Source organism: Carlito syrichta, unplaced genomic scaffold (assembly GCF_000164805.1).
Source record: "Carlito syrichta isolate Samal-C Ts95f unplaced genomic scaffold, Tarsius_syrichta-2.0.1 Scaffold302327, whole genome shotgun sequence".
Classification (NCBI taxonomy): domain Eukaryota; kingdom Metazoa; phylum Chordata; class Mammalia; order Primates; family Tarsiidae; genus Carlito; species Carlito syrichta.
The window spans coordinates 1001775-1021426 of NW_007246423.1; the positions used below are offsets into that span (position 1 = coordinate 1001775).

A 19652-nucleotide genomic window follows, 5' to 3' on the forward strand; every position below is an offset into this window, starting at 1 on the left:
CAAAAAAAAAAAAAAAAAAAAGGAACAAGCACCATCGTCAATAGCTAAACAAAAAACAGAACCAAAAGTTAGTAAAAGGGTATGAAGAGGGTGGCAAAATAGGATTTTTTAAAAATGGAAGGCTAAGGTGGGAGGACTGCCTGAGCCCAGCAGATTGAGATTGTGGTAGCTGTGATCATGCCACTGCACTTCATTCTGGGAGAAGCAAGGCTCCAACTCAAAAAATAAAAAGTTGTGATGAAATATACACAATAAAATTGCCATTGCAACCATTTTGACTGTATAATTCAGTGGTTTTAAATATATTCATTATGTTGTTTAACTATCACCCTCTGTTTCTGGAATTTTCATCATCCAAAATACAAGCTCTACACTCACTAAACAATAAATCTCTCTGACCTCCCATTCCTCTATATCCATAAGCTCTCTTCTTTCTCTCTATGAATTTGCCAATTCTATATGCCTCATATAAGTGGAATCACATAATATTTGTCCTTTCGTGTCTCGCTTATTTAACTCAGTATAGTGTTTAAAGGTTGTACATATTATAGCAGGTATCAGAATTGCTTCTTGTGGATGCATAATATTCCAGTATATATACATATGAGGTCTGATAATTAAGTTCATGAACTCATCCTAGAAAAAGTGCTACATACCTCATTGCTGAATATCAATGCGGTCACCTTCAAAGTACTCCCCTTGGGAAACTCTGCACCAATGCCAGCTCCTAGTCCAACCATCAAAGCAATTTTGGAGCTCTTTTTCTGGAATGACCATCAGAGCTGTCGTTTCGAGAATGTTGGAGTTTGAAATAGAGCAATGAACAAACATTAAATTTCTTGTTAAACTTGACAAGAATGGAAGTGAAATCAGGGACATGTTAGTTCAAGTTTATGAGGACAATGTCATGAAGAAAATTGCATTGTGCAAATGGATTGAACATTTTTCTGAGGGGACAGAAAGTGTCACTAATGGAGAGGTCAGGACTGCAGTCAGGAGCAGAACTGATGAAAACATTGCAAAAATGTGTCAAACTGTGATTTAAAATCATTGGCTGACATGGGAAGCATAGTAGACCAAATGAGCAGTGACGGAGAAACAGGAAAATCTTAACTGAAAATCTTGGCATGGAAAGATGTGTGCAAAAATGGTCCCAAAGGAGCTCCTGTATCACAACAATGCACCAGCTCACACAGCACTGTCTGTGAGGGAAGCTTTTAGCCAGTAAACAAGTAACTGTACTGCAACACCCTCCCTACTCACCTGATCTGGCCCCCAATGACTTTTTTTCTTTACCAGAAGATAAAGGAAATATTGAAAGGAAGACATTCTGATGACATTCAGGACATCAAGGGTAATATGATGACAGCTCTCATGACCATTCCAGAGTTTCAAAAATGCTTTGATGGGTGGACGAGACACTGGCACTGGTGCATAACTTCCCAAGGGGAGTACTTTGAAGGTGACTGAGGTGATATTCAGCAATGAAGTATGTAGCACTTTTTCAGGATGAGTTCACAAATTTAATTGTCAATCCTTGTATATGCCAAATTTTGTTCATTTTTCTGCTAATAGACAACTGAGTTGTTTCACTTTTTGGCTGTCACAAATAATACCTCTTTGAACATTGATGTACACATACTTCTTCAAGTTTCTGTTTTGAATTACTGTGAGTATATACCTAGAATATATTCCAAGAATATACTTACTGAATCCTATGATTGTTCTATGTTTAACTTTGTGAGGAACTGACAAATTGTTTTCCATGGTGGCTAAGCCATTTTACATTCCAACCAGCAATGCCCAAGGGTTTCAACTTCTCCAGATTCTTATCAACACTTGTTAATTTTCTATTTGTTGGTAAAAGTCATTATTTTGGGTGTAAAATAGTATCTCATTGTAGTTTTGATTTGCATTTCCCTAATGACTAATGATATTGAGCATCTTTTCAAGTACTTACTGGCCATTTGTATAACCTTTTCAAAGAAAGGTCTATTCATGTCTCCTGACCGTTTTTAATTGATTTGTTGTGGTGGTTGTTGAGTTGAAGTTTTTGTATGTATTCTAGATATGAATCCCTTATCATAATTTAAAAATATTTTCTATTATTTTTCAGGTTATTTTAAAAATTTCTAGATGTGCTTTTTGATACACAAAAGTTTTTAACTTTGATAAAGGCCTATTTACTTATTCTTCTCTCGTTGCCTGTGCAAAAAAAGTACGATCAAATCCAAAGTCATGAAGAATTTTCCTAACGTTTTCTTCTAAGAGTTTTTATAGTTTTAGCTTTTATGCTTAGGTCTTTAATCCATTTTGGATTAACTTTTGTATATGGTGTAAGGTAAGAGTCCAACTTCCTCTTTTGCATATGGATGGCCAGTTTTCCCAGTACCATTTGTTGATAACACTGTCCTTTCCTGAGTGGTCTTGGCACCTTGTTGGAAATCAACTGACTACATATGTGAGGGATTACTTTGGGGCTCTCTATTCTATTCTATTGGACTATATATCGGCACTTATGCCAATACCACACTGTTTAGATTACTATAATTTTGTAGTAAGTTTTGAAATCAGGAAGTATGAGTCTTCAGTTTTGTTCTTGTTCAAGATTGTTTTGTTTATGTTAAGTCCTTTGAGAGTCTATATGAGTTTTAGAATGGTGTTCTCTATTTCTACGAAAAACACAGTTGGGATTTTGATAGGCATTATACAAATCTATATATTGCTTTGGGTAATATTGTCATCTCAGCAATATATATATATATATATATATTATTTTAATTTAGCTGGAACTACAGGCACCCACTACCAAATTGCCCGGGCTGGTCTCGAACCCATGGACTCAGGCAATCCACTCGCCTCGGCTTCCTAAAGTGCTGGGATGACAGGCTGAGCTACCAAACCTAGCCATCTCAGCAATATTAAGTCTTTCATTTCATGAACACAGGGTACTTTTCCATTTATTTAGACCTAAATTTCTTTCAGCAATGTTTTATAGTTTTCAGTATACCAGTCTTCTGCCTATTTGTTTAAATTTATTCCTAAGTATTTTATTTTTTTGATGCTATTGCACAAGGAATTGTTTTCCTAATTTCCTTTTCAGATTGTTCATTACAGGTATATTGGACTACAGCTGATTTTTGTGTTCTGATTTCATGTCTTGCCACTTTGTTGAATTTATTAATTCTACAGGGTTTTTTTTTTGTGTGTGGAGGCTTTAGGACTTTCTACATGTAAAATCAGGCCATCTGTGGACTGAGATAATTTCACTTCTTCCTTTCCAATTTGGATTTTTTTTTGCCTATATGCTCTAGCTAGGACTTTCAGTACTGTGTTGAAGAGAAGTAGTGAAAACAATTAAAAACATTTGTCTGCCTTGGGACACAGTCCTGACATTGGAAAGGCAAGGTCTTTGTTACCCACCCTATTCCAGTGAGCTGTTACCAGATGTGTGGGCTGTTACCCTCAACACTGCCCCAGAAGGGCTTGAAGGATGGAGAATAGCAGTCATAATCACGAGGGAAACTCACTAAAATTTACCAACCTCTTTTTCAAACTCTCCCATGGATGCTCCAAGTTTTTGACTAGACTCTGAATTCCAAAATGGTCTCCGACTTAGGATTTTTCAAATTTACGATGGCGCAAAAGTAATACACGTTCAGTGGAAACCGTACTTTGAGGACCCATATAACCATTTTGTTTTCCACTTTCAGTACAGTAGTTAATACACTCCATGAGATATTCAAGACTTTTGAAATATATATATAATAGCCCCGTCTCTATAATAAATAAAAAGTTAGCCGGGCATGATAACGCGTGCCTGTAGTTCCAGCTGCTTGAAAGGCTGAGGCAGAAGGACAACCAGAGCCCAGCAGGTCGAGACTGCAGTGGCCATGAGCGTGCCGCTGCACTCCAGCCTGGGCAACAGAGTGAGATGCCAACTCAAAAAAAATAAAAATTAAAAAATTAAAAAAAAGTGTGGTGTTAGACAATTTTGTCTAATAGTAGGCCAATATAAGTGTTCTGCGGGAGTTCAAGGTAGGCTAGGCTAAGGTATGATGTTTTGTAGATTATGCATATTCTGTATTTTTGACTTACTATATCTCAGCTCACAATGGATTTATTGGGATGTAACCCCATCCTGAGAGTTCACTGGTTATTCGGGGGTAGAGAGGTGGGCTCCTGGGGCTTCCTACTGTACCATCGTCCATGATGCCCCTCCCCTGAGGGCTAGATTATTTTTTTGCCCTAGTCATCTCTTCCAGCCTGGTAAATCTCTGTTTCAATAAAGTCAATGTCGTAAGATGAATCCTTTGTGGGACAGTTGACTTCACTTTGTTTCAAAGCTTTAAAGCCACAGATTTTTACTTTTGATCTTGATTTTTAATTACGCAAATGTGATATGACACACTTGTGTGATTAACAAACTCTGAATGTGATTGTAGAGATAATTCAATTAAATTTTATTCACATCTGAAGTCTATATAAATCTGAATTTGGCAGCAACATTTTGGATATGATTTATTTACATTCAAAAGCCACAAGGGACCCATTACATTTTTTTTTTTGCATGATAAATTAGTGAAACAGTGTTTTAGAAAAAAAAATTTGTTGTATCTGTTCTGTAACCAACAGAACCGTCTTTGTCAGTTAAACATTGGCTTAGTGAAAAAGAAACATCAGTCCTCTGTCCTACATTTTTCACCACTGTTTTTCTCCTGATCGAAATACTTTTAGATTTAAAATGTTAAAAAACAGTTAATGATTTGTATCACATTTTTTACTAGGAAGTAAAGTTCATAACTGTCAAAATGATGGTGAATATGGAGGGTTTTTATTTGTAGATAAACTACTCATTTAAAATTTCAAAAAATATAATGTTTCCAGCAGCTTCTTTTTAAATTACTAACATTTTCCACACTCCAGTATGGGTCAACTATCTAACTGTTAGTTTCTGCTTTAAAATGCTTTTAATTCATGTTTTGCTTCTGAAAAATAACAAAATAGATGTTTGGGTTTCTTTTATTTAATACTTCATGAATGATCAATTAACTTTTTTATTTTAAGAAAGAATTTCATTTATTATGAAATCAATATACATCTTTTGACCAAATATCCAGATTTTCTTCTAGCAAGAGGGACCCTCCAAAACTTGAAGAGGACCACCATGGTTCAGGCAGGGTAGCTTTATTGCAACTCCTTTGCCACTGTTTGCTTTCTAGAGAACTTTCTAAAGAATGGCTTCTAGAACTTTCTCCATTTCGACCTGAGATTTCCTCTTAGGTTTCCCTGTCTTTCAATTTTCTTCTAGCTAGAGGGGCAAAACTTCCTGTGAATGGTTTCTTTAGAAACTTCCCAAAAACAAAAAAAGTCTCTAAGCACTGCATACGGAGAATGAGAGGGAACAGCTTCGACTCTCAAGTAAACGTTTTCAGCATAAATTGTCCTTTTCAGCGCCTGTGGCTTCTGACACTTGAGAGGGCAGGTTGTCTGCGGAGGGACCCCTGACTTGGTGGCTTCCCAAGGGAAGCTCAGTTTTCCGGCCCAGGTAATGGCCTGCAGCTTGATCTCCACCCAGCCCCATCTGAGAAGGCCACGAAGTCCTGGGCTGTTTCACTTCTCCTTGTCCCAGCAGCCCAGGCCTCTCTCCTCCCCCACCCCTATCATCCCTCTCCCACAAGTCCCTTTCTCTCCTTCCTCTGTGTCTGCTCTTCTCAGAAGTTAGCTTACGAAGCAAAGTTGTAACTTTGAATTCCTGTTTTTCCAACCGCCCTCATGTGACGGGATATCTCCTCATTGGAGGTTTTCCCTAAATTCAGGAGCCCTTTAAAAGGGAGGGCATTCTCTGTACTTCTTTTCAGCTGGGCAGCTCTGAGAACTCGGACTAGGTGGAGGGGACACTGGATGCCCTCACTGTTTTGTTTCTTTTTACGCCCTCCTCTCCATCAGTGGAAGAAAAGGATAAACCCTGGGCCATGAGGCTGCCCCTGCTCCTGGTTTTTGTCTCTGTCATTCCGTGTGCTGTTCAACTGTTGGGTAAGTCTGTTCTGAGGTGGGGGCTCTCTGCCTTGGGGGCCTGTGTCCCACCTTCCTCTTCTGGGTTTGTTTTAGAGGATTCCTTGCAACACCTGTGGGAAGGGGAAGGCACCACTCCCCCGTACCACACAGCCCACGGTGCAGTGTGTGGCTTCCCCCTGGCCACCAGGCATGGCAGCCAGGAGCTGGAGGAGGGAAGAGGCTGTTTTTCAGGTCTCAGGTGCTTCCTGGCCTCTGGCCCCACAGACCTCCAGTCTTCCTTCTTCTCTCATCTTCCATTGCTCCTTCCCTATTTTATTCGTGCAGGGATTTCCTGCTCTGTGGGCTGCACATCCTGGTTTACAGTCCACAATATTTCTACCTCACCCCCAACAAACGCCTTCTGGCTGTCTTTGGCTAAAAGGAGGGCACCCCTGATGTCTCCTTCATATCAGGTCAGGCGAGGACCACAGATCATCTCCTCAAAGCAATCCCCTGCCATTTCCACACTCATTTTTCTTTTCTGTGAACCATTTGAATACAAAGTATACTCATACTTTGTATTGCTAGAAAGTTCATCCTTATCTGTATTCTAAATTGTTCAAACTGCTGTATAAACAGATTTATTCCTGTTTTTTTCTTCTTTTCCGGGGGACTGGTGATTAATCATGGGAAACAGATTCGGAGTTTTTCAAATTCTCAGAAACATTCTCGAGTCTGTCTTTTTTGTGTCTCTAGACTCAACTTGCTTCAACTTCTGAATGAGAGTGCCTTCTGAATGAGAATTTTCATTCCCGGTTCTATTTTTGAGATGATACAGAAAGGATTTCAACTTTGATTTTTTTTTGGTTCTTGATCCTCCTCACTTCTTTTTTTTTTTTTTCCTGAGATGTGATCTCACTATGTTGCCCAGACATATGAGCAGAGCTTGTGCCAGTGGCACCCTCTGTGCACTGAGGTGATGGTGGGACAGGAAACATCCTAGAGAGAGAATGTTTGACTACAGCAAAGGTAAATCATCATAGGCACGAAGCAGTAGTGATTATAAAAACACAAGGCAAGGCAGTGTGGTTTTTACCCTCCCACTCTTACTTCCAAGTTGTGTGACCTTGGGCAAGCTACTTTATTTCTTTGTGCTTTGGTTTTCATGTCTGTAAAATGCGGAGAATATTACCTGCCCCGTCAGTTGTGATGATGAAATGAATTACAGTATGTAAGAAGTTTAGAACAGAGTATGACCCATAGTAAGTGCTTTATAAACGTTCACTGTTAAAAGCAGTGACTCCCCCTGCCCGGCAATAATAATGAATTGTCCAGTAAAAGCATCGATTCAGCATTTAAAAGAGAGATTTCCCATGAAACAATGCTAAGAAAAGATTCTTGAAGCCCAAGGAGATATTTTACCCTAGTTCTGGCTGCAAATTATTTCTCCTAATCATTGGTGCTGGAGAAAGAGCTGCCTAACTCGGGCTTGGAGGGACTGCAAGGTAAGGTAAGGCATTGTCACAATCTTCACCTTTCTCAAGATGTCTGTCTTGAGCAAGGGTACTAAAGGATTCTTCATGGTCCCAAAGGAAGACCAGGAAAATCTTCTAAGGGTTGTGCTGTCTCAAATGGAATTGTCTGCTCAGGAGTAATAAGTTCCCAGTCACTGAAGGTCTTTGGACAGAAGCTGGTTGAACAATTTGAGGACTTTTTATGAGACCTGAACTCCATAATCCAGCATAATCCAACAGAAACATAATTAGTTACATGATGTGCCCACATTTTAAAAAGAAAAAAAAAAACTAAGAGATAGGTGTAATTTATTTTATTCATGTTTTATTTAATCCAGTATCTCCAAAATATGATCAGTTAATGTTTAATCCAATTTAAAAATTATTGGGATATTTTCACATTCATTCCTCAAAAGTAACTCTTCAAAACCTGGTGTGTATTATGTACTTGCAGCATGTTTCAATTCACATAAGTCTCATTTTAAGTATACAGTAGTCACACGGAGCTATTGGCTACCATATTGGGCAGTACACAGACAGCTCCTAATTTTCTTTAAGCTTACTCAATAGTGATTTAAGCAAAAAGTGCTTTTTGGTTTAAGAATGTCTCCTTCCTCTAGACGGCAGGATGCCTTTCTCGTACTAATGTCTTCCTCCTCAAAGGCACAGATATTGGGGAAAGAAGGAAGATGGTGAACAATAAAAACCAACCAAACAAACAAAAAACAGGCAATAATTTTATTTTCCACTTTAGAGCCTATAATTCTTATTTAACCATTTCTTGGTTGAAGCAGCTCATGAGCAGAGGCATGTGGGTAAAAGTAGAGCATCCGTTTAATTATCAGAGGGTTAAAGGATGTGTGAGACCTCAGGACTCCTCCCCTGGTTTCCTGCCCTTTAGGAAGGCCCATGGGAACGTCTCTCTGCCTTCTATTGGTTTATTTCTTTTCAGTTCAGAATCATTTCTTCCACCTCCAAGAGAACATCCACTCCAAGAGAACATCCACACCATCTGCTTCATAAGCACCCGTGGGCTGATGCCCATGGACGGGCCAGTCCTACCTGGAGGAGTCCAGGGGACTGAAGGTTAACCAGTGGGACCCACTCACCCTTTGAACTTATCCTGCTATGCTTTTAGCATTCAACGCCAGTGTTTGGACCTCAGTAGAGTTATGACCACAGAGAGCTGGTGAGATACAGTAGTTGGACCACAGCAGAGAAGTTTAACTTGGAAGTGGAAAGGTTTGGCTCACAGGCAGTGGTGTGTTGGTAGACATAACAACTGGTTTCCAGAAGAAGAAGAAAAAAGCACTGATTTGATTTGTGGTGTTTGCTGATTTCCATGGTGTAAATATTCCCACCATGATTGATTTCAAACTACTAACATGAAGCTCCTGGAGGCGACTTGGGAAGAAACACCAACAACAGGCTCTCCCTAGCTGATGCCACCAGCTCCAGGGCAACACGGAGCCTTTCTAGGCTCTCAGGATGCAACTAACATGGCGTGCAAAGTGTCATGAAAAAGCCTAAGAACATCTGCTAAGAATGAGAGCGAGAAAAGTTTTGGTACAAGAGAGAAGGCTTAGAATCATGCTTCTAAGTGCTTCAAAGCAAAGGGAAATTGGAAATGATGCATTTGGACATCATCACTGTGTAAATGAAACAACAGACCCAGGGAGGCAAAATGTCCAGAAGGTCACCACGTAGCAGGTGGAGAGATCTGGGACTTTGCCAGGCAGCTCTCGTTCTTCCATCTTCCCTTAGATTTCTTGCTGTAATATAAGATCAAGTAAGTGCAAATCATGTTACCCCCTTACACAAGGGGGAACTCAAACTGGCTGGAAGCAATCAAACTGTGGTTCTGACACTGAAATCATGCTGAATGATTTCATCTTGATGCTATTCCATTTCAGTTTCCTAGCTACATGCTAAGAAAGATCATTACTGTTATGTAATTAGCACAGTAATGATTCTCACAGTTACCCTTGGAAACTTTGAATCCAGCATAAATACATGTCTTATGTCAAATATTAATTCTTTGATACAATTTTATTTTTCACAAAACTGAATTAGGTAGGAGAAAAATCCCAGACCCTTTCTCCTTTTTCTTTTTTACTCCATTTAATGGCTTCTCAGGGTTTTTATTTGGAAGTCTGTGCTGACATCTTTGTTGTGAAAGAGATGGCTAGATTTTTGATAGTTGAGTGTAATTTTTGTTTTACTCTCTAAGTAAATACACAAATAGCTGGAGGAGAAACTTGGGCTTGGGAACCCCTAGCTTCCCATTAAAGCAGTTGGGTAGATGTCACTGTTTACCTTTTTTTTTTTTTTTTTTTTGAGTCAAGTCTTCGTCTGTCACCTAGGCTGGAGTGCAGTGGCACAATCATGGCTCAACCTCCTGGGCTCAGGCAACTTTTCTGCCTTAGCCTCCTGAGTAGCTGAAACTACAGGTGTGTGCCACCACGCCCAGCTAATGTTTTGACTTTCTGTAGAGACAGAGGTCTGGCTGTGTTGCCTAGACTGGTCTCAAACTCCTAGGCTCAAGCAATCCTTCTACCTCAGCCTCCCAAAGTCCTGAGATTATAGGCGTGAGCCACCTCGCCCAGCCACCCTGTTTATCTTTCACCAAGTAACAAAACAGGTTTCAAAGACTAAGTGATTTGCAGAATCAGCTAGTCAGTAGTTAATTCTTGACTGGGGTCTTCAGACCTTGAGTCTAAGACCATAGACATAATTTACCAACTGGAATGTGCTGATCAGGAAAGACATAAATGTGGTTCCAAACAACAGTGCGTTAAAAAGAAGGACTCAGTTTCCTTTATTTGCTTCAATTTTTCCCTTTATCGCATCAAGGTCTGGATATTCATATATCTCTAGGGAGGTAGAAAGAGGGAAGGGAATTGATATTTGTTGTTTATTATATGCAAAATAATATGTTGAGTGCTTTACATAAATGATCTCACTTAGGTGTTCACAGCAACTCTATCGGAGAGCATTATTATCCCATGTTACTGATGAAGATATCGAGGCTAGAATGCTAGATTTAACTGAAGCAACGCAGTTAACAAATGGTGGAATCAGGATTTGACTGCGGGTCAGTCAACCTTGAGGAACTCTCCTCCACATTCCCTCCTGAGGCTGGGAACTCTGGGGCTCCCTGTTCTCTGTCCTTCTGTCCCCGTTTCTAAGCTGCTTCAAGAGCTCTCTGTTCTCCCTGATTTTATCCCATGCTGAACCAGTTCACACTGTCTTCCAGACTGATTTTTTTCCCACATTAAAGAAACAAATAAGCCACACATATGAAGCAATTTTTGTGTCAGGAGCTGTTCTACGCACTTTATTTCGATTACCCCCATTTAATTCTCACAACAGTGAATAGGTCCCATTATGTCCTCTTTATTTTACAGATGGGGAAATAGAGGCATGGAGTAGTGTTGAAACTTGGCCAAGGTCACATAGCCAGAGAGCGGTGGACTCTGGTTACCTGGGAGTCAAACACTAGAGTTCTGATTATGTTGTGATCAGGTTGACATAAGGCATGGGATTCGCTGGTTAGCGTGGCTGTGCGCCGAAGAAAGAGCAGCTGTATGTCAGCTTCTTACCTACAGATGTTTGTTGGCATGTCTGAAGGAGGCGGAGTCTGGCATTCTGAGGTTGAAAACCTAGGATCAAGAGGGTAGAGAGGCAGGAGGGGATAAGGTCCAGGACACAGGTGGGGTGGGAGGTGGTCAGCAGGAGAAGGTAGATCTCTTCTACTGAGAAGGCAGATGGCCCCAGGAGGGTGTGGATACTTATATCTTCAGTGAGGTAGGAGGGAAGCTGAGAAGAGCTAGTGGCCTCTGTTTCTCCTTGAGGTCAGACCCATACTGGGTTGATATTTTGCACTTCGCCATATGGCCAAACGCAGTGTCTTAAATTAGTAGGTTCTCTAAATATTTGGTGGATGAATGAAGAATTTTTTTTTTTTTTGAGTCGGAGTCTCACTCTGTTGTCTAGGCTGGAAGGCAGTGGCACACTCACGACCAGCTCAGCCTCGACCTACTGAGCTCAGGCGATCCTTCCGCCTCAGCCTTGGATTCCAAGGAGCTGGAACTACAGGCGTGCGCTACCACACCCAGCTAATTTTTTGATTTATTGTAGAAACAAGGTCTTACCAAGTTGCCCAAGCTGGTCTTGAACTCCTGGGTTCAGGGAATCCTCTTGCCTCGGCCTCCCAAAGTGCTGGGATTACAGGCTTGATCTACCATGCCAGGCCTTGAATGAAGAATTGAAGTGAAAAATGATTCTCTGCTTTTTGCATGTAGCAGATGCAGGATATATATATGTTTTTCACTTAATTTTAGCTCTTGGGGGGAAACGTATGCAGGTTTTACATTCATTTACTGAGGCTAGAGGAGATATTTCTTACTTTGGGTTCCCCAAGAAGCTGTCTTCTGACAGTTGCGTTTTGATTGGAGTGTAAATAGTTTACTCAGAGGTGGGCCCAGGAGCACTGACAGGGGAGTAGGGAAAGAAGATGGGACTGCTGTGGGCATCGGAGCTTAGATCTGCTGGGAAGCTCGGGGCAACAGCGTGGACCAGGTGCAGCAGACCCATCCCATCCAAGACGCAAGGCCTGGGGAGCATTCTGCAATCCTCATCAGTCACAGATGAAAGGCTTCTCCTAGGGGGCAGTGATTTTCTGACCCATCCAGTCTGCACCATGTTTGAGCACAGGGGACTCTGATGACTAGGAAAAGCCCCCAGGCCAAAAGATCTGGCACTGACATTTGGGAGTGGAGCCAGCAGGCACAGAAATGGCACTGGCCCAGGAGAATTAAGTGGAGTTCAGGCAGTATCTGCTGCCGAATACTTGTGTATCTTCCTCTTATCCAGCTTCTCTGTCTTCCAGAAGTTATTTTGTGTTTTAACATCAGCATTTTAGCTATAGATGGTGGAGAAAGTCTAAAACTATATAAGAAAATACAGCGTATCATAGTTCTATCCCTAAATAGCCACCTTTAGTAACCTAATTTTCTCTGCTGGTAGGTTTGGAAATTTAGTTAGTTGCTCAATATTATGGAATAATTTTTAAATGTTGAGATATGCTTAAAAGAGAAGTCACACTTATGCTATTGGATGTTCCATCTTCAGTTATTTTTAATCTAAGATGTTGAGTTGAAATATATTGCTTCTTTCCTAAATGGTTTTTGACGATTGCTACTTCTGCCCACAAATTATCCACAGCAGAGTGTGTGCTCAGTGTGGCAGGGAACTTGCCTCTTTTCTTTGTCTTGGCATTGTCACAAGCACAGTGCCCAGCGCCTACTTGGTGTTTGTCAAATACTTGTTGGAAAGGAATTGTGAGATGAATAAGGTCACAAGATAGAAGGAGAATCTCTCCAATTCTGCAAATTTCTGTACATAAGCATTTAAAAAAAAAAAAGAAAACTCACGTATTTCATTCTGCAAATGAGATTGCGGAGAAAAAAGGTAGCAATTCAGCCATTCTCATTTCTTTAGGTTTGCAATATTTTTATTTCAATAGCATAATTAAGATAGACAAAAAAATAGAATGTTTATATATATATCACATTGATATGGTTAATGGCGGTGATGATGCCACAAGCTGCCCTTTGGCCAAGGTCTCAAGTACACTTTCAGAGGAAGGAGCATGCCATTCAAAATCAGACCATTGCAGAGACAATGAGAAAAGCAAAAGCACTTGCTGACCACTGGGGGAAGAACAGCACATGTTGGATGCATCACCGCAGAGCAGTAGTTTTATATTTCCTTGTATTGTCTGGCAAAGGCAACATCAAACTCACACTGCTTCCTCATGGCAAGAGATAAATAAAGGAAACAAGAATAGGTAAGTGTGTATTAAAATAGAAGCTCTTCATTTCCAAGTACTCTTTTCATAAATATAAACATTTATAAATTGCTCTTCAGGAAAAAAAAAAAGCTTTCAAGAAGAAAGCAAATATTCAATAGACTCCTAATCATTAATCTATTATTCAATAGACAATTTATCTAGGTAACTAGTCAAGATGCTTCAGATTTAATAAATATTCTTTCATTTATTCATTCCACTGAATGTGAAAGATCAAGTCTCTTCCCTTAAGGAATTTACAGTCCAATAGAGGGATACAGACAATACATTAAAGAAAAGAATATACATGTTTTCAGATGGTTGTGGATGTTCTATAGGAAATAAAATATTGAAAATAAGTTAGGGGCCAGGCTCGGTGGCTCAGCCTATAATCCCAGCGCTTTGGGAGGCCGAGGTGAGTGAATTGCCTGAGCCTGTGGGTTCAAGACCCGCCTGGGCAACTTGGTGAGACCTCATCTCTACAATAAATCAAAAAATTAGCTGGGCATGGTAGTGCGCCTGTAGTTCCGGCCGCTTGGAAGGCTGAGGCAGAAGGATCGCCGGGGCCCAGCAGGCCAAGACTGCAGTGGCCAGGAGCAGCCACTGCACTCCAGTCTGGGTGACAGAGTGAGACTTCAACTCAAAAAAAAAGAAAGAAAAAGAAAATGAGTTAAGATGGTCAGCCTCGCTGAGGAGTTGACACCTTCACAAGCAGGCCAGAAAGAGGAAACTCACAATATGAAGTTCCCAAAGTGGAAAAGAGCTTGGAGGGTTGGAGGAACAGAAAGGCGGTGCAGTTGGAAGGTGGTGAGTGAGAGGAGGTGAGCAACGCTGTGGTCTGGATGATGTGAGCTCATGCACTTTTCCGGGGTTCAGTGATACTCTCTTGAAGGATGGAAACTGATGGAGAACTATGGTTCCAAATCTTCCTCCATCCTGGAAAACCTCGCACAAAGGTAGGAGAGGAAAAAAGACTGTATTACCGAGTAAGCATTTAACTAGAATGCGATGCGTATCTTAGCTAGTCTGCTAAGGACATCACACAAACAGAAAGACACCTCTTTTTTTTAGCACAGTTAAGACAACCTACAATGTTAGGCAGGTTTTGCAACTTGGAGTCAGGTGACGAGTCAGGATTATCTCCTCCCAGAAACTATTATCTTTCTCGATGATTCCGTTTTAAAAAGAGGAGAACCAGAGCAAGACCATGGTGGCTTGGTCTGGGTAATGGAAATGGAGTTGGAGGAAAGAGTGTGAATTAGGATATATGTATTAGTTGGGGTTCTCCAGAGGAATAGTATGGGTGTGCACGTGTAAAGAGAGAGGAGAGAGAGACCGAGAAGGAGAGAGACAGAGAGATAGGAAGAAATTGGCTCACACAATTGCTGAGGCTGGCAAATCCAAAATCCGCAGGGGTGGGCTGGAAACTGAGGAAAGAGTTCATATTGCAGTTCAAATCCAAAGGCAATCTAAGGCAGAACTCCCTCTTCAGGGAATTCTTTCTTTTCTGTCCTCCGTTTGCTTTCTCTTAAGGCCTTCACCTGACTGGATGAGGCCCACCCACATTAGGAAGGGTAATCTGTTGTGCTCAAAGCCAACAGATTCAAATGATGATCTCATCTTTAAAAAAGAAAAAAACTTTCACAGCAACATCCTGACTGGTGTTTGATCAGATGGTGACTGGTGTTTGATCTGAATAGCATGACTCAGCTAAGTTGACACACGAGGTTAACCATCGCAGTATATTTTTGGACTGAGCCAAGGCAGAAAGTTACTCATTTTTTCCCACTAGGCACGCACAGCAACAAAATGAGATCATGCGTGGACAGTAGTTCAGCCAGATGGGAGAAGATTTGGGCGGGCATTCCATGCTCTGTTGACAGATGTCAGCCCCAGAGAAGTCAACAGAAGCAGGCGTTCTGATGTGAGGCTTTACTGAGTTCCGATTCCAAGAAATCAAAGCTGCTGGATGAGTGACCCAGCTTGGAGATCCAGGCAGTGGTTTGAAGTCACATAGAATGAGGAACTCAAGTAAGATAGAGGCATGAGGTATCTGACTAGTGTGGAGAGTAGATATAGGAGTGTATCAGGAGAAAATAATCTTTTGAGTCAGAAGTTTATGATAAGCTTTAAGTGTATGGTTCTAGAACTGATCTCAGAGTGTAAGTGGTGCCAACCTCATGGAGTGGAGTACAGTAAATAGAATGTAACTTGAGAAAATGCTTTGTAAACACTGAAGGTCTCTACTGGTAGTACTAGTCTAACTTTGTTTTATTTTGCTGGGATGATTTGATGAAAAATAATGAACTAATTTAGTCATAGCCCCAAACATTTGCAATGTTACCAGCTCATTTTGAAGCAACCACGTAAGTAGAAAGGACTGGGTAAAACTTCACAAGAAATGCTTACATTTATGCCACAAAACTAAGAGAAATCAGTACCTTTTATTTGTATATCCTTTAAAAGTAAACCAAAAAAATCTTTACATAAATTCAATTTTGATTTAAGGGGAAAAAATTATGCTTACCAGAGAACTTTTTCCCTCTTTTGCAAGAGGAAGTCAAGTTTTGCCAGCTAGCAGCTATGTGCTTTAAGTATAATCCATCCTTACAGATTGACTTTAAATCACCGGTCCCTTTTTAAACTTTTTTTTTTTTTTTTTTTAATCATGGTCTCACTTTGTTGTCCAGGCTGGAGTGCAGTAGCATGACCATGGCTCACCACAGCCTCAGCTTCCTGGACTCAGGAGATCCCTCTGCCTCAGTCTCCTGAATAGCTGGGACTATAGGCAAGTGTCACAATGCCCAACTAATTTTTTTTTTTTTTGTAGACGAGATCTCAGTATGTTTCTTAGGCTACTCTCAAACTCCTGGGCTCCAGCAATTCTCCTGCCTCAGCCTCCCAAAGTACTGGGATTACAGGTGTGAGTCACTGTGCTCAGCCTGTACTCAGCCATATGTAGATTTTTTTCTCTCTGTCTCAGAGAGGGTTAAGATGTGTCATAAAAACCCATTTCTTTGAATCCATTTCAAAATGCATTTAAATTTACAGCTTATTGTATTCATCTTATCTAAATTTTCTTTTCTCAGAATAATATGATTCTCTTCTGTTATCTGACTTTTATGTTCACTCCATGACAATTCGTGAGCATGTAAGGTGATCTTTTCATTATGAGCTAGGACATCTTGAAGACACTGATTGGGTGGTAGCACTCTGGAAGCCCTCAATCTAGGTGTCTCTCCAGTCTCAGGGATATCCAGGAGAGAGCTGGCCTAGGCAGTCACCTGCACCTTTATTCCTGGATTCATAAGTCTTTAGAGAAATGGAGAGTGGAAACTTTTGCCCTAAAATATTGTCCTTGTAACATGAGACCGTTTAACCATGCTTTCTTCCTTCCTTTTTTTTCCTTCTTTTTTCTTTAAACAGACACGAGGCAATTTTTAATCTACAATGAAGATCACAAGCGCTGTGTAGAAGTAATAAGTCCCAGTGCAGTCCAAACCGCAGCTTGCAACCAGGATGCTGAGTCCCAGAAATTCCGATGGGTGTCTGAATCCCATGTTATGAGTGTTGCACTTAAATTATGCCTGGGAGTGCCATCAAAAACCGACTGGGTTCCTGTCACTCTCTATGCCTGTGACTCAAAAAGTGAATTGCAGAAATGGGAGTGCAAAAATGACACGCTTTTCGGGATCAAGGGAGAAGATTTATTTTTTAACTATGGCAATAGACAAGAAAAGAATATTATGCTCTACAAGGGATCTGGTTTATGGAGCAGGTGGAAGATCTATGGAACCACAGATGATTTGTGCTCTAGAGGGTATGAAGGTAGGAAGCTTGGAATTTTTATTTGTCAAGTTTTCTCATCTTCTTAGTTGGAAACTAATTCAAGAAAATAAACACAGGCTGGGCGTGGTGGTTTATGCCTGTAATCTCGGCACTTTGGGAGGCCAAGGTGGGAGGACCACTTGAACCCAGGATATCAAGGGTGCAGTGAGCTATGATCGTGTCATTGTACTCCAGTCTGGGCAACAGGGTGAGACCCCTACTCGAAAAAAGAAAAAAGAAAAAAAGAAAAAATCACGTTCTTGTTTGGTGTATACTAGAAATACTAATTGATCACCTTCTTTGTGATTTGAACTATGTTGTGTTCTTTGAGACTATGATGGTAAATAAATGTGGTAAAAAGTCATAAATGGGTGCTTGAGCTATTTGAAATTAGCAAGAAGACATTTCTTTTAACTTTCTTGAGGATTTTTTAAAACTATGAGTTACATTTTTTAGAAAATAAGGTTCACTGGAGTCTTTGACCCAAAACCTCCTAGTAAATATTATAAAGTTATAGTGATAAATGGAATAGAACCAAATACTTTTCCTTTGGTTTGAGTTATTCCTGGAGAAATGATCCATGGAACTACATTCTCAACCAATTTAGATTGCCTAAAATCAAATCTTGGCAAATTCCTTGACAACGTGGGATTCTAAATGCTTCTGATATGTTTTGTCTCCTTATGGATATTTAGAGATTGTAATAGTCAGAGGATTAGAAAAGCTGAGGACTTAGCATATAAATGAAAATGCAGTATATTTAGTTAGTTGTCTTAGAAATTGATACCACCAATGGAAGAGGGGGATCATCTTATATGCGGCTGGTTTCTTGAACTCTTGAAGGTTAAATGAAATCAGAGCATTTAGTCTTCTCTTATATAGACCAAATTTCATTCTCGGGTGGCTGCACAGAAAAAACAAACCAAAAATAAGGAAGAATTTGAAGCCTTTTACAAAGGCTGATCTCTCAAGTCAGATGATGTTATAACCACATTTCAGGCTTGGATACTTGGTTATTTGTGAAGTTTTATCTAGAACTACCTCAAGGTCAGAGAAAGAGCCTGACTTTGGGGACAAGAGATAACCTGTTTCTAAAATTGCTGTGTTACACGGGGGTTGCCGATAGGTTGAAGCTAGCTTATCACAGCTAAGATGGAGCATAGGAACTCAGTTTTCTTTGTAAGGACGTTATTTGTAAGCTTTCCATTTTCCTTAAAGAAGCGAGGAGAGTAGAAATTGAAGTAGGGCAAGAGAAGGACTCAGAAAGAAGTTATGTTGAAGGGTTTCTTGAACATAAAGTAGATTTAGAAGTCATATGAGAGGCAACTTAAGTAGTGCGACCTTCCTGGAGAAACTCAATAAAAAATTATAAGTCAGACAAGGGTGAACTAAACTTGACTGAGTCAAATTCCACAGATGGGGCAATTGTGCTAATTGAGGAAGTCAACTTGAGGAAGATTGGTGCTAAGATGTTGAACTTACTGCATTTTAAAATACAATACAAGGCTGGGTATGGTGGTTCACACCTGTAATCCCAGCTCTTTGGGAAACTGAAGCAGGAGTATTGTTTGTGGCCAAGAGTTGGAGAACAGCCTGGGCAACATAGCGTGAACTTGTCACTAGAAAAAAAAAAAAATTAACCAGGTGTGGTGGCACACACCTGTAGTCCTAGCTACTGAGGAAGTTTATTAACAAGGCAGAAGGATCGACTGTGCCCAGGAGGTCAAGGCTGTGGTGAGCCGTGAGTGTGCCACTGCACTGCAGCCTGGGTGACAACGTGAGACTCAAAAACAAACAAAGAAACAAATAAATAAAAACCAAGAAAAAAAATACTGTAGCTCCCCTTCCTCACCCTTCCTGTGCTCCCATTAACCTTGAGACAAATATGCATAAAGTTTAGGAAAGTGGTTTTCAAACTTCAATATGCTTAAGAATCACTTGGAGAGCGTGTTAAAAATACAGATTCTCAGGTCTCCCTTTTATCTAAATTCTGAGTAAGCCTATCAGGGAAGAGCCTAGAAATTTATTCAATTATATTTTTGAAGGCCTCGGTGGTTCTGAGGCAGATGGTCCACTGGCCACATTTTGCAGACTCTCCAAAGATCTTCCAGTACTTAAGATATTCCTACTAGAGGGTCTAACCCTTCAGAAAGACCACAAGATCTTGAACTGAAACGTTTGTTGGAACTGAAGACACCGTAGAAAGGATATATCGTTGAGTCTTTTTCTTTCTGACAAAAACTTGGATAGAAGGGCAGAACTGGTTGAAGAATAGGATTATTTCAGAAAAATGGAACCAGATTTGTAGACTTGGATGGATTTGATGGTTGCCTAAGAATTTGCCAGTGAGGTATCTGGGTTCTTTTGGTCTCGTCAGTGCCTGGTGTATAGGATGGCTCAGTAATTATTAAATACACTGAGTTAGTCCTGATAAAGCTATTTCTGATGGGCGTCTGCAAATC

The 19652-nt window shown here is 40.4% G+C and overlaps 1 protein-coding gene across 1 annotated transcript in view; it reads left to right on the forward strand.

Moving 5' to 3' along the window:
• The first annotated feature begins 5757 nt into the window (after positions 1-5757).
• MRC1 (mannose receptor C-type 1) overlaps positions 5758-19652 on the forward strand; it is a 102191-nt gene continuing 88296 nt past the window's right edge. The window contains exons 1-2 of the mRNA XM_008056341.2: positions 5758-6036; positions 16789-17190. Coding sequence (XP_008054532.1) covers positions 5976-6036; positions 16789-17190 — 463 coding nt within the window. The 5' untranslated portion in view covers positions 5758-5975. The remainder of the gene's footprint in view (positions 6037-16788; positions 17191-19652) is intronic.